The sequence below is a fragment of the Tetrao urogallus genome (genome assembly GCF_951394365.1).
Source record: "Tetrao urogallus genome assembly, chromosome: 16".
Lineage (NCBI taxonomy): Eukaryota > Metazoa > Chordata > Aves > Galliformes > Phasianidae > Tetrao > Tetrao urogallus.
This window is the reverse complement of record NC_136829.1, coordinates 11,521,663-11,534,319: the sequence shown is the minus strand read 5'-3', so window position 1 is coordinate 11,534,319 and position 12,657 is coordinate 11,521,663. Positions and strand designations below refer to the sequence as shown.

The following is a 12,657-nucleotide window of genomic DNA, read 5'->3' as shown; positions in this document are numbered from 1 at the left end:
TAGAAATTACGATATATCAAAATCAGGATCCATTTACACCGCAGTTTTGTTTCCAGCAGTAGTTTGTCTCAGGTGCTTGAAAGGAAAGAGCAGACAGATGTGGGATAGTTTGCAGCACAGCAACATTTTCGTAACTGATTTATAAACAATATTGAACAAGCTGGTCTGTGAAACCAGTTACCTTCTGCAACTGCTGCTTCTGGGAACTTAGCTGCTTCTGTCAGCCTTTATTACAAAGAGAAAAACAACTTGGAACTTGCTTTGTGTACAAGGCAAAAGTAATGTGCTATTAGCAATATGAGTGTTGTGTTGCGTTAGCAATGAGCAGGCACAGAAAGATGGATGGAAAGAGGGAAGTTTGTAGCACATAGAATGTAATATTAATCATTTTAGGACCATTTTATGATTCTATCTTAAGAAATCTTAAGGCATTTTGAGATATTTTCTGAGATACCTGTTTGATAGCTCTCGGTGTTATTTGCAGGAACATTTTGTCAATTTATTGAAGATCTTTCTGCAGTTGGACAAAGAATTTTGTACTTTAAGGACAGTGTTAGCAGAATATTTGAGGGAAAGAACAGCAGCTTTGTACTCCACCCTGCACGCTTTTGAGTTGGCCAGGTGCCTGCAGCTCTCCTGCTGCCCATTGTCTCATGATAGTTGAGTTTGCAGTCTGTAACAGTGCTGTAGCAAGTTTCTGTGACCTGTTTCTTACTGAAATACTTTTTTCCTCATCTCCTCTATCTCAGAGAGAGGTTTTTCTTCAGTTCAGTTGGAATGCAGTGATTATTTTTTTCTTTTCCCTGAAAGAGCTGGTTGTATAGCAGTAAGGGAGCAAGCCAGGCAGGTATGTGCTGGATATGTGTTAATTTAATTCATATCAAATATGCACTGAGGACAAATGAAGAGTTCTGACGTGATTTCCTATTCGGTTTCAGTCTGAATCAGAATATGTTTTCAATTCAGTGTTGGCTGGGGCTCTTCCCATTTAGCAAAAGTATTTTTAATGTGTTTCTTCAAAGGAAAACCAAAACAAACAAATTTGCCCTCAGAATTTTTTTTGGGAACATAAAGTAATGCTTAGATACAGCTAGGGAAGTTCTCTTTTTACTCTGAGTGCTGTTTTTAATATAAAAATAAATAGTCAATATCTTTTATTTCCAGTAGCCTGCAGAGCAGCGATCCCTTCCAAATCAAATGAAAGCCCTCTTGTAAGTAGTATTTACTAGTAGGGAAGTGTGTGTCAACAGCCTGGCTGTATCTGTTTATAGAATTGGGCTAATTTACACTAATTAGTAATAGCCTGAGGTTCTCATAAAACAAAGTCGTTGGTTTTTTGTAGCAACTGCAATGATCAGTACTATTGCACTTGTCTGTTCTTTTACGTTTGCAATGCATTCTGAGATCCTTGGATAGGAGAGACAACAAAGTGGACTGAGGTTCGGAACGTAAGTCATCGGCTTCTGTGACTAGATGATGTCTGGTGCTTTTATGTGCTGTGTTGCTGTGTAAAGTAGTAGATATACTCTTACCAGGTCTATAAATAATTTCAAGTCTACTGAGGAGTCTTTGGAAGTGTGTTGGATAACATGAAACTTGAGGAATAACTGTGCTCCACTAAAACTGGGTTTTCTTTCACTGAGCAAAGGTATTGTGTTAAATTTTTAAGCCCTGAGTCTACAGAAGTTTAGGCCTATGCTTAACTTTGACTAATGGCTAGTTTTGTAGACTTTAAGAAGTATTTCATAGGTAACTGTTTGTAGGGTTGAGGTTTTAAACATCAGCCACTAGTTTAGAAGTAGTATTGTTGGCTCCTTTTACCTTTGATGACTTTATAAGTTAGTATTTATCTGATTTTTGAGATTGTCAGAATGTAGGTTATAGTTCTTTGATGCAAGAAAAACTGAACTTGCATTTTAATTATGTATATTAGCTCAGCACTTTGCAAGAGGTATCATATTCTATAAGTGGAAATAGCCTTATGTTAGTTATATATTGTATCTAAGGAAGCTTCAGCGTGGTGACTGGTCTGGTAAAATTTGGAAAACCTTTTTGCTCTAGTAAAATTGGCAACTCCAGTGTAAGAAATTGCAATGCTAATCAGATCCATGTAATCTATTGTTAATATGAATAGCACTGATAAATATTGTATGTAGTGTTCTATTGGCATCATTAGGAAATGTATCCTTGCTAAAATGACAGGACAGGAAAGGACTAAGTCTTGCCAAAAATGTCGAGCCTTGTTGGTTTGAATGAGCACTGAGAACAAGAGAGGTCATGCTTTCTGTGGAGAGGTACTGAAAGCAGAAATCTTTTTATAAAATGCTACGCTGCCAATTTTTTAATGAAAGATTATCTTTTACGTAGGACCATCATCGTTGCCTTTATTAAAGCTGAGTTTTTATCATGTAATTAAGTTGTCACTGACCAGCACGATTAGTTTAAGCAAAGAAAAAGGAAGTTAAACTGAAAAAAAACCCAAGTTAATCAAACCAACTCAGCTGAGGTAGTGGAAGGACTTAATTTTAATCACTGGGCTGACTGTAATTGTGCATCAGTTAAAGCCTTAGGAGTGAGGCAGAAATCTTTCCGTATTGATGCGCTCGTATGAATCTGTATGCCCACATGTGATAACTGCTACTGGGCATGTGTTTTAACATCATGCCATGATAAGTAATATTTTAAAAAAGAAGAAATTCTATTATTTTAAACAGAAAATAAAAACGAGAGATTATCATAGATGAGGCTTAGAATTGACTTTTCTATCACTGTTGTCACTATTTAGCTCATTCCAGATACAATGTAGTTGTGCTTCTATATTTGCAGTATCAAAAATCAACTGCATGAGTATTTTTGATAGTTCTGATGAGCTTCCACCTTTTTCAAGCGTAGGCTGGTGCTGGATGGACCGGCTCATGGAGGTGGTATTTGTATTCCTGCTCTGCATACCAGACAGCGGCTAGGATATTTTCTCCATCCCTAATGCCACCTGTAATAGTGGCTTTTTTCCTCATCCCTTTTCTTTTTGTTATTACTTTTAGAAGAGGAAAGGAAATGCTTTTGTTCTATGAGTACGATCAACCAGCGTGAGCCAAACTGCCAAACAGAACCCATTTGTTTTGGGTCTTAGTCTCTTCGTAAAGTAGTCAAAATAGGCAGCTGTAAGTACTGTTCAGCTTTTCTTAATTAACGTAGACTCAGTTGTGGGAGATGTGTCTCCCGAAAATACTATAGTAACTGCAGTTGGCAGTAGGTTCAGAACATCCACTGTTGCAATCTGAAATAACTGTGGCACTGCTGAGGTTTATGCTTCTCTAGACCCAGGGAAATGGATCTACAGAAGAGATGGGACAGTTTTTAGGGTGTTGGTGAAATTGTCTGCAGGTTTTTCGGTCCCTGTTTATTTTTTATTACACTACTCCATTGTAGTTATTTTGGATCTGCCACTGCCAGCACTGCTGAATGGTTTTATTATGGTTTCTGAGTGGTGTCTTTGAGGCCTGGCGTTACCACACACCGGCCTCAGCCTCAAAGCTGCCCTCACATCCCATCCGCCCACAGCCAGCCCGGCCCTCTCCCCACCGCACCGCTGAGTGCCGCTCTGCCTTGCGCCAGAAAAACCTTCTCGGGTCCCCACGTAAATCAGAGCATTGAACTGCTCCAGGTTAAAAATAACCCCAGCAACCCTTACTCCTTCTCTCTTCTATTCTGGGGAGGTTATTTTTACCTGGAAGCAGTTTTTGAGGGCTGCTTTACTCCCGTGCACTGTTCAGTAGGAGTGAAGTGATACAAGTTGTGTAATACATTAATGTGCAGTCAGGGCAGAGGAGAGGGTGGAAACATTAATGGCAGTGTCTTCAAAAAAAAAAAAACAAACAAGAAAATACAGTTGAAGGAACGAAAGATGTGAGCTGGGATCTGTTTGCTGCCGAAAGCCTCCCTTAATTATGGAAGCAAAATTGCAGATAATACCAACCCGATCCATGCCATGATAGATATCTTGTTATTCATATCAAAATACATCATGGAAGAGGCAGAGAACTTTTCTGGTTTGACAGCATTACCTACTTAATGAGGTAACAACGAACACGTTCCCCTCTAATGGGAGACACTTCTCATGGGGCTCTGTGCTTTCGGCACACAGGTGAGGAAGCAGGCAAAGCACTTTCTCTGGGGGGCGTAGCTGTGCTGTGCTGGGGAAGCGAGGCTGGAGCCTGTTTACCTTGGGTGTCTGCACACCGTTCTGTGGAATTCTGGTAGCTACCAGCAAGTGAAGCGTCCAGACTTGTTTTATGACTTGAAGCAAGTCACCTCGCTTGTCTTGTGTGCTTTTATGAGTGTCTTGTATGCCTTGTCATTTACAAAATACTGACAATACATCCTGGACATATATTTAAGCATCCTGAGGTGCGAAAGTGTTAGAAAAGGTGGATGTGCAAATATACATTGTAAATGAGAAGGATTGGAGAGTACTAGAAACAGCGTCAGCAAAATGATGTGATAGGAGATCTTCAGAAGTATTCTTTACTTGCTCTTTCTGGTACTTGACTTTAAATATAGCCTAAATTATGAGTACCCATGTATTGAAAGAAAGAAAGAAAGAAAGAAGTGTCCCTTCTGACTTCTGTGAACAGATGTGAGATGAAATGGAAGGGTAAAGCGGCTTTAATAATTAACCTTGTGGTTGGTGTCTTGGTTTGCATGCTGCAGTTCTTCCAGCAACACCTGATACAGTTCTTAAATGTGGCAGCATCTGCAGAAACAACTCGCTTCGCTCCTTCAGTAATCTGAATTTTATTGCCTTTAACAGCTATTTCTAATGGCAGTGAAAATGGGGTGCTTTTATTTCTTATGCTTCAGCTTGTAAAATGCCGCAAACAAGAATGCATTTTGAGTATGAGGTGAAGTTGTTACTGACTGGGAAAATTAAAGGAGCATGCATTGAATTCTGCTGTGTTTTGATTGAGGTGTTCATGTAGTTTAGTTAAAATCCAGTATTTCCTCAATTTGGAGAATCTACAATCCAGGACTTCCAGATGACATTATTTGCAGATCTCTTCTGCACTGTAGTCATTTTTATTGTATAGAAAATAAAAATAACAAATACACTTCTACTTCATTATTAATTAATTTGATTAACATTCAAAGTAAATGCTAATGCTTTCTTCAAATTTGTATTTTATTGAGTCAGTTCCCACCATACCATACTTGTAGGTTTGTAAGTTCACATTTAGAAATTCATTTGGAGAAATGATGACTTAATTTCTCTTGATACATCATCTTTGTTTTCTTCAGAGCAGTCTTGAGGAACAAGAACAGATTAATTCAATTTATGCTGAAACAGAAGAGCTGTCAGCTGAATTAAACAGGAAATAGGCATAAATTTAATATAGAAATTCTTAAGCATTTTCTGGTTTTAATCACAGTAAGACACTGTCACAGAATATGCATACACCAATAGACGAAGTAGAATTTCACCTGTGAGCCTGCTTGGTGTTGCTGTAGCTTGACAATTACTTCTGTAATGGTCTCTATTAAGATTGGGCACCAAAGTAAATGTGCACATTGCCCTGTGGATGTGATTTTGGTCATACAACAAAACTGCAGTAGAGTCTTCAGTAGAGTCCCACCTTCCTGCAAACCAGCAAGTTGTCAGGGTTTTCAGCTTACCTTTGGGAGAGCACAAGAAGCCTTCCAGGTTTTCTTTACTTCCTTTTCATTTTGGTAGGACGGTCTCCAACTGAGAGTAACATTAGCTTTTTCCTTCTTGTGATCTAAATATTTAGTTTATTTCTGTCTTCCCAAAGGTGTTTTCTTGGGTTCAGGAAAAACAACTAAATAAAATTAATTTCAATTTGTCTGTAATGTGAGATGAAGGGGGGGAATTCAGGTTGGATATGAGGAAAACCAGTAATCCTTTTAAAGCACGGTGCTGAACTATCATTCAGGGTAGCACTCTTGGAACATCAGGGTTGTTGAAATGATTTCAGTAGTTCTTACAGCACCCTTCTGGAAAAATGCTAAATACTGGGTGTAGCTTAAGAACTTACACAAGAAGTTCTACATTGTACATAGTTGTACGCTGTAGTAATGCGTGTGCATTCCTACTTACATGAATTAAATGACTTGTCTTTGACACAAATGAAAGCATGAATTTCTACAAAATCACGTTTCTTCATGTGTTTGTTTTGCTTGTTTCATTGCATATTAATATGTGGTAGGAGCTAATAAGATATGCTTCTGTTATCCTCACATATGTCTTCGGTGTTCACATAGACAGTATTTGGTGTCTCTGATACTTTCACCAACACAGGTGCTGATTCTTCAGAAAGACTGTGTGATAATTGGTGATCTTTTCTTGGGATTTGTCTTAACTTAGAATAGGAAGGAACTATTTTAACTACCTATTTCTGTTGGTGGAAGTTTCTGGCAAGAACAGACTTCTGGTTTCCATCCTGGAGGCTGTTGCAGTGTGGTGCCATGCTCACCTCATTATGTGAAGTGTCGTTGTTTCTCAGCAGTTCCATAAGCTGTTAAGGCTATTTGGTTCAACTATTTGCTTTAAGTAAACACTTACATTCATTACATAAAAAGCAACTAAATTATGTAGTATCAAAGACATTCCCCAAACGCTAATTTAAGGGTCAAAGGAGATGTTTCAGAATTTTATTAAACCTTCCTTCCTAGCCAGAGATCTGCAAAAACAGCTCCTGATTGGGTGGCCTCTGCCACAGCTCTCTGCTGCCCCGAGAGAGAGCAGAGATAGCATGAAAGTCTTCTGTACCATCAGTAGGTTTAATTAACAAATTGCTTTCTTTCCACGTGTAATCAAAATTACAGAGAAATCTTGACAAAATGGGGGGTTCATATCTGCTGAGCTTCCATCTCAGTGCTCATGCCAGAAGAGTTCTTCCTCTCTAAGAAGAGTGATGCATTTTGAATAGGGGATTTATGAAAGAATTATATCTTAGTGGGGCTCATCACATTACACTTCTGGTGCAAATAAAAATAAAAGGGAGTGTCAACAGTTCGTGGTGATGCTCTATTGAGGCCTTTTAACCAAAGGCACTTTGGTACAGAATGGGTATAAAACTGTGTGTTGATGCATTTGTCAAATAGTGTGGCCTTTGAAACTCTTAACTGAGGGAAGAGATGAAGCTTCAGACGTGACAGGAATTTCTTGAATAAAGTTCTCTTCACATTGTTGGCTTTAGCCGCGTCCTGGGTTTTTTTGATTCTGTGGGGAATGTGAAAATTGCTTAAGCAAAAACCCCAAACATTTCAGCTTTATTCTTCTTTCTAAACACGAAAAACTATTGATAATAAGGCTGAGTCCTTGCTGAAAATATTTCTGACTCAGTTATGGGAAGCACTGAGTACTCCAGCCTCTCCCAAAGAGTTCTGTATCCAGCTCTGGACTTGTGCCAGCAACTGCAGAATATCTTCAACTGTTTGTAGGTATGCATTTCCTTTGTGATATCATTGGCATATTTCCCCTAAAATAGCAAGCAGTAATTAACACTTGTTCACACCAGCAGGAATGCAGATGTTTCCCTACTCAAGTGGCTTATTAAACTGTCCACTTTGACACATTTTTAACATGCTGTAGAACACAGGGAGAGTGACAGGACACCATTGGCTTCCTTGGCTGAGTGGCCTTACAGTCAATCGTAATTGCTTGTTTTCAGCAATGAGCAATGAAAAACAAATCAATTTGTTGTGTGTTTATCTATCCTGAAAGGAGGAAATCAACCTGTTCAGTTTGCAGTGGAATGCAGCATGCTGCTGTGCTGTCCTTGTGACCTTGTGTTGCTTTAATACAGTTCATTAGGGAATGGAGAGCAACCCAACTGTCCTGAAAGTAAAGCAAACGTCCAAGATACAGTTTTACATTTAGAAGCTGATTTAGTTTGACCTTTAATCATAAGGTTTTAAGTGGATGACATATTTAAAACTCTTATTATGAAATGAGTAACTTCATGGGACACTGAACTTTGCCCAGGAACTGAATCCCAGTTTTAACCACAACGTTGTGTAATGGTTGCACACACCTTTTAGTAGGTAGGGTTTTCTCACTGGCATTGATTTTACTGAAGGCAGTAAATAAGCTATTCTGCTGACAGATCCACCCTGTATTTTACAAAGAAAAGGTAGTGTTGCATATCCATGCTAAGGCTCCTGTGGACATGGTGTCACAGTTGCAATTACTGTGCCAATGCTTTTCCCTGCCAACATCCTAATGCCTATAAAACATTGCTTCATAAACATTTTTTAAAAGTCTCTTGAGCATTTATATATTTGGAGGGAACAAAACCATGTAGACAGTATGTCCAGTTTTTCTCTTTCATTTTCTGCTAATATTTCATCCTTTTAGAATATCTCTCAAAAATGAATCTTGGTTCCTTGTTTTTTTCCCAGGCCTGGAGTTTATCTCTTGAGGGTTATTTTTTTTAACAACCCCAAATACTCACAATGTTTGAGTTCTTTAACGCTTTCTCTGGTTGACTTTTAAAAAGCACTCATCGCCTGCTTCCATTTATTTAATGCATTGAAGTTTCCTAACACAAGGAGGATTTTAACTTGGTCAGGCTGTGCATTGCCCTTTTTCTACCTCAGGGCTGTGTTGGTATGATCTTCCTGGAGCAAAGTGCTGCTTTCCAAGCATCTGTTTTACAAGGCAATTTCCACTGATTTTTTTCCCTCCAGAGGTCTGATTGCATTCCTGTCAATGAATGTGGGCAGTTCACAAATGTTACCTTTTGGTTCACTGTATGGGGAAACTTTCAGAAGGTGGAGAAGGTGTCCTCTACTAAATAAAACATTAACATTTGAGCGCGTTTCTTTTCATGTACAAGTGTTGAAGCTTTATGGTGTTATTTAAGCTGTAGCAAGATACAAGGTTTCCTACAATCAGCAAATCATCATCCTTCATGCTTCAGTCGAGTAAGAGCAGGGAAGGTTTCCCAGACCGTTTTTTGTACCTGGTAGCGTTAGGGCTTGTGCCCAGAATTCAAACTGTGCCCCTGCCTGGTTTGAACACATTCAATCTCAAGCCCTGCTTGTGCTGTTCAGATTTGTGTTACGTTAGCATGACTTTCCCCACGTGCTCTATACAAGGACCTTTCCCTCTTTAGGGTGATATCAGCACTTCCAAGAGTGTAAAGTCTTTGCAAGAATTCACTTCTCGCCTTGGTTGGTGATGCCATGCTGTCTGTCGTTGGTTGTGTTGACTCTTGTTGCTTTACACAGCTTCAGCTATAGTTTAAACAGGATCTTGGGTGTGTATTATGTAACTGCAGCATTTTTAAATGGCAAATAATGTAATTCGAATGGGTATTTTTTGTTGTTGTTTTAAATACAAGTGGGGCAAGAATGGATAATAGGGCCGTACTTGTCAAATACTGTGGATTGTTTTCAACCTAATGTTTAAATCCCGTTTATTGTGGAATATTGTCTCAAACCAAAATGTTATTTAGCATTACTTGTTTATTTTAGCTCTTTTATTAGGAGTTCCATTATTAGTGCAAAAGAAACCTGTGTTGATGTTGCTGTAGAGTCTGTATTAGAACGTGCCAGCAAATGAATCAGTGTTGAGGAAACAAGAAGCAGACATGTAAGGACTAGTTTTCTGGTTATTTCTTTTCAGGAAATTTGCCTGCAATTTTTGGTTAATTTGTTTCCTAACTCATTATTTTTAGAGAACTCATACAAATTAGACCTCCTTAACTCAAAAAAAGAAACCCAAAACCTTGTTACTCACTTGATTTTTCTGGTCGCCTCTGAAGCCCTTTTTCCACCTAAATACTTAACAAATCTTGTGGTTTTGCTCATCTTCCCTGAGAGCACCCCTAGGCAACATTCCATGACTCAGATGGGATGTTGAGGGTTTCTTATGTTATTCTTTTTCTTAAATATTATTTCAGAATTGTGGTTAGTGTAGGTGTGCTTTTCTTTTTGAGGGAGAGTGAAGGAGGGGGGCAGGGAATCTGGTTTGGGTCTTTTTTGTTTGGTTGGGTTTTTTGTTTTGTTTTTGTGATTAGCTAGTGCTTCCTGATTCCAAAATCACTCATTCTAGTATAAAAGTATAAAGCAAGAACTTTTATATAACAAGTTGAACTCTGTATGTCTGGTTCCAGCTTCTCATTGGTGAGTTTTCTCGTCAGCAACGGTCCCTAATTATGTGAAGATATTTTTAGTGAGGCCTAAAGACAAAAGGTTGCTTAACAAGGCATCTCTTACTTGGCTGTCACAAGCCATGTACTTCAGTTAGAAATAAAATAATAATAATATTGCTTCTTGGTATAACGTGTTGCCTGTTACTTTCTGTAGATCTCTGTTTTGAAATGCAAATACAAAGTTCAAAGAATGTGGACTTGAATTCTTTTCCCAGCCCGCATGGACAGTTAACAGAGGACTGCCATATTCAGAGGACTGCCTGAGTGCTGCTGGTTGTGGCTCGGATTCGCGGGGCAGACATGAGGGCAGCACCGAGGATTTTATTACTGATGTGGCCTAACAGGGCAGAAACACTGATTATTGTAATCCACGTTCTTTTGGGAAGTTCAAAACTGTCCTTACAGCACAAGAAGGACCTTGTGGAACTGTGTAACAGTTCTGTTAAACTAAATCCCAGACTTTTTATTATCAACGTGTTTATGGTAGGACCAGGAACTGGATTTACTTTTCATCCCGCTTAAGAGTCTGATTGCAGAAACTACTCCAAATATTTTTTTTCATGAGTTATGACAGGATTGATAAGCTGTTTGGAATAATTGCTTTATTCTAGTTCTCTTCCGGAATATCGTAGCTGTAGTGAAAGCCAGAAGAAAATAAGGACTTCTGAGCCTCATTTTTGTGGCAGTTCAAGGTTGTCAGATGTTCCAGCTCTCCAATAAAAGATCTGAACGTTTTTGTGTTGCGTTTGTGCCTGTTTTGTGATGTCAACCTCAGCAGTAATGCTCAGAGTGGCTGCTGGTCTTGGCCATTGGTAAAGGGTGTGTAAGAGCGAGCCTGGAATACAGATGATTCTGGGCTCAAATTGGCTTTGGTTTAAATATGTGAGATTCCAAACAATTCCCTCTCCCTTACTTTCTCTTCCTACTGATTTTTGCTTAGGAAAGGTATTTCCCTCGTTATACTGTGATACAGCCAAAGATTGAAGGCCTCCCAAACTACCAAAAACTAGGAAACTTTCAAAAGCATCCAATAAATGTTATTTTAGAAGTGGGAGAACTGGGGATAGGAATTAATATTTCAATTTCCCTTTTAATTCCTTTAACAGCACATATTTTTACAGTCTCTTGATACTTGCAATCAAGTAAAAATTTATGCACGTATGAAAGAAATTCAGCTGATCTTTTGTTCTTGAGCAGTTCATAAAAGCATGGAACAGGCCAAAAAGATTCACTTAATTCTATATATGGACTTTCTCCTGTCTTTTAAAGAAACTGAAGAAAAGATTACTGTGGAGATTATTGTTTAATAAGAGTGTGCATTTACTATTATTTTGTGCATTCAGTAGCAATGAAAGTACGACCCAATTTATAGTTTGTTTATAATTTTTAAGTGTGTAATTTGTATTTTGATAGCACTAACCTTACAGCTTTGTATCAATGAGTTTTTTCTGTAGCTTTTTTCTGCAGTTGTGCTGCGAGGGAGCAAATCTGTTAGAAGCAGTGCCACTCAAATGTCTGTGTGGTTCCCAGAGAGCCCCACTAAGGTGGAAAACAAAATAGTGTAAAACCTAACGATCGTTTTCTGCATTTGTGTTGGAATTACTGAGACACAGTGTTTCACTGCAGAAGAAAGCAGTGCTGACAGCCAAAGAAACACAATATCCAGTGGAGCCAGGAGCTGAAGAGCAACTGTTACCAAATGATAGGGATTACTAAAAATGCCAATAGAGTTGTCATTAATAAAAAGCTAACCCTTCTTCCAAGGCTTCAAAATACAGTTGGACTTAGTGAGAATGATTGATAGGCAGTTCTTCTAAATCTGAGGAGCTAAGAAAGCCAGTGGAACTTGCAGTCGTCTACAAGGTGTTTAATGCTTTTTTATGTGTGTTAGAATGCTACCAGTTTCCATTTTTAAGTGGTAAAGATACGTTATCATTGCTGATTCTCCTCACATATAACCTTTTTTTTCCTGATAATGTTTTTTCTCCTTCAGGAGTTTTATGAACACACAAAAACACTTTGGCAAGACGACGGTGTGAAAGCCTGCTATGAGAGATCTAATGAATATCAGCTGATTGATTGTGCACAGTAGTAAGTATTGCTCTGTTCTGCTATATATGGACCGTGAGATACAGTTTGTTTTAAAGTCCTTTGGGTTATCCTGATGCTTACTGTTCTACTTTGGAAAATAAGGATTGGGTGCCATGGAGTAAATTCCTGCTAATTAGCCATTCAGAGATCTATTTCCATTTCCAGAGATCTGTCTAGCTGGTGTTCACTTCAACAGTAATGTCTACGTTGAAAACCTTGCCACTACCTTGACATAGGCTGACACCAGATTTCCCATTTACACCACGTGACAGTCAACTTTAGATCCTACAGCAAATTTTAATGACTTGGGAAGTACAGTGTACACAAGCTTTTGCTTTTGATGCAGTTTCTTTATCTGAAAACAAAAATGGCAGCAACATTCATGGGCAAC

General features: G+C 38.6%; 1 protein-coding gene across 2 annotated transcripts in view; it reads left to right on the top strand.

The window, feature by feature from the left end:
• Positions 1–12,657, top strand: part of GNAS (GNAS complex locus) — a gene marked incomplete at its 5' end in the record, with an annotated part of 128,874 nt that overhangs the window by 84,215 nt on the left and 32,002 nt on the right. For both annotated transcript variants that reach the window (XM_079543453.1, XM_079543454.1), the window contains one exon: positions 12,169–12,266. In XM_079543453.1, coding sequence (XP_079399579.1) covers positions 12,169–12,266 — 98 coding nt within the window. The remainder of the gene's footprint in view (positions 1–12,168; positions 12,267–12,657) is intronic.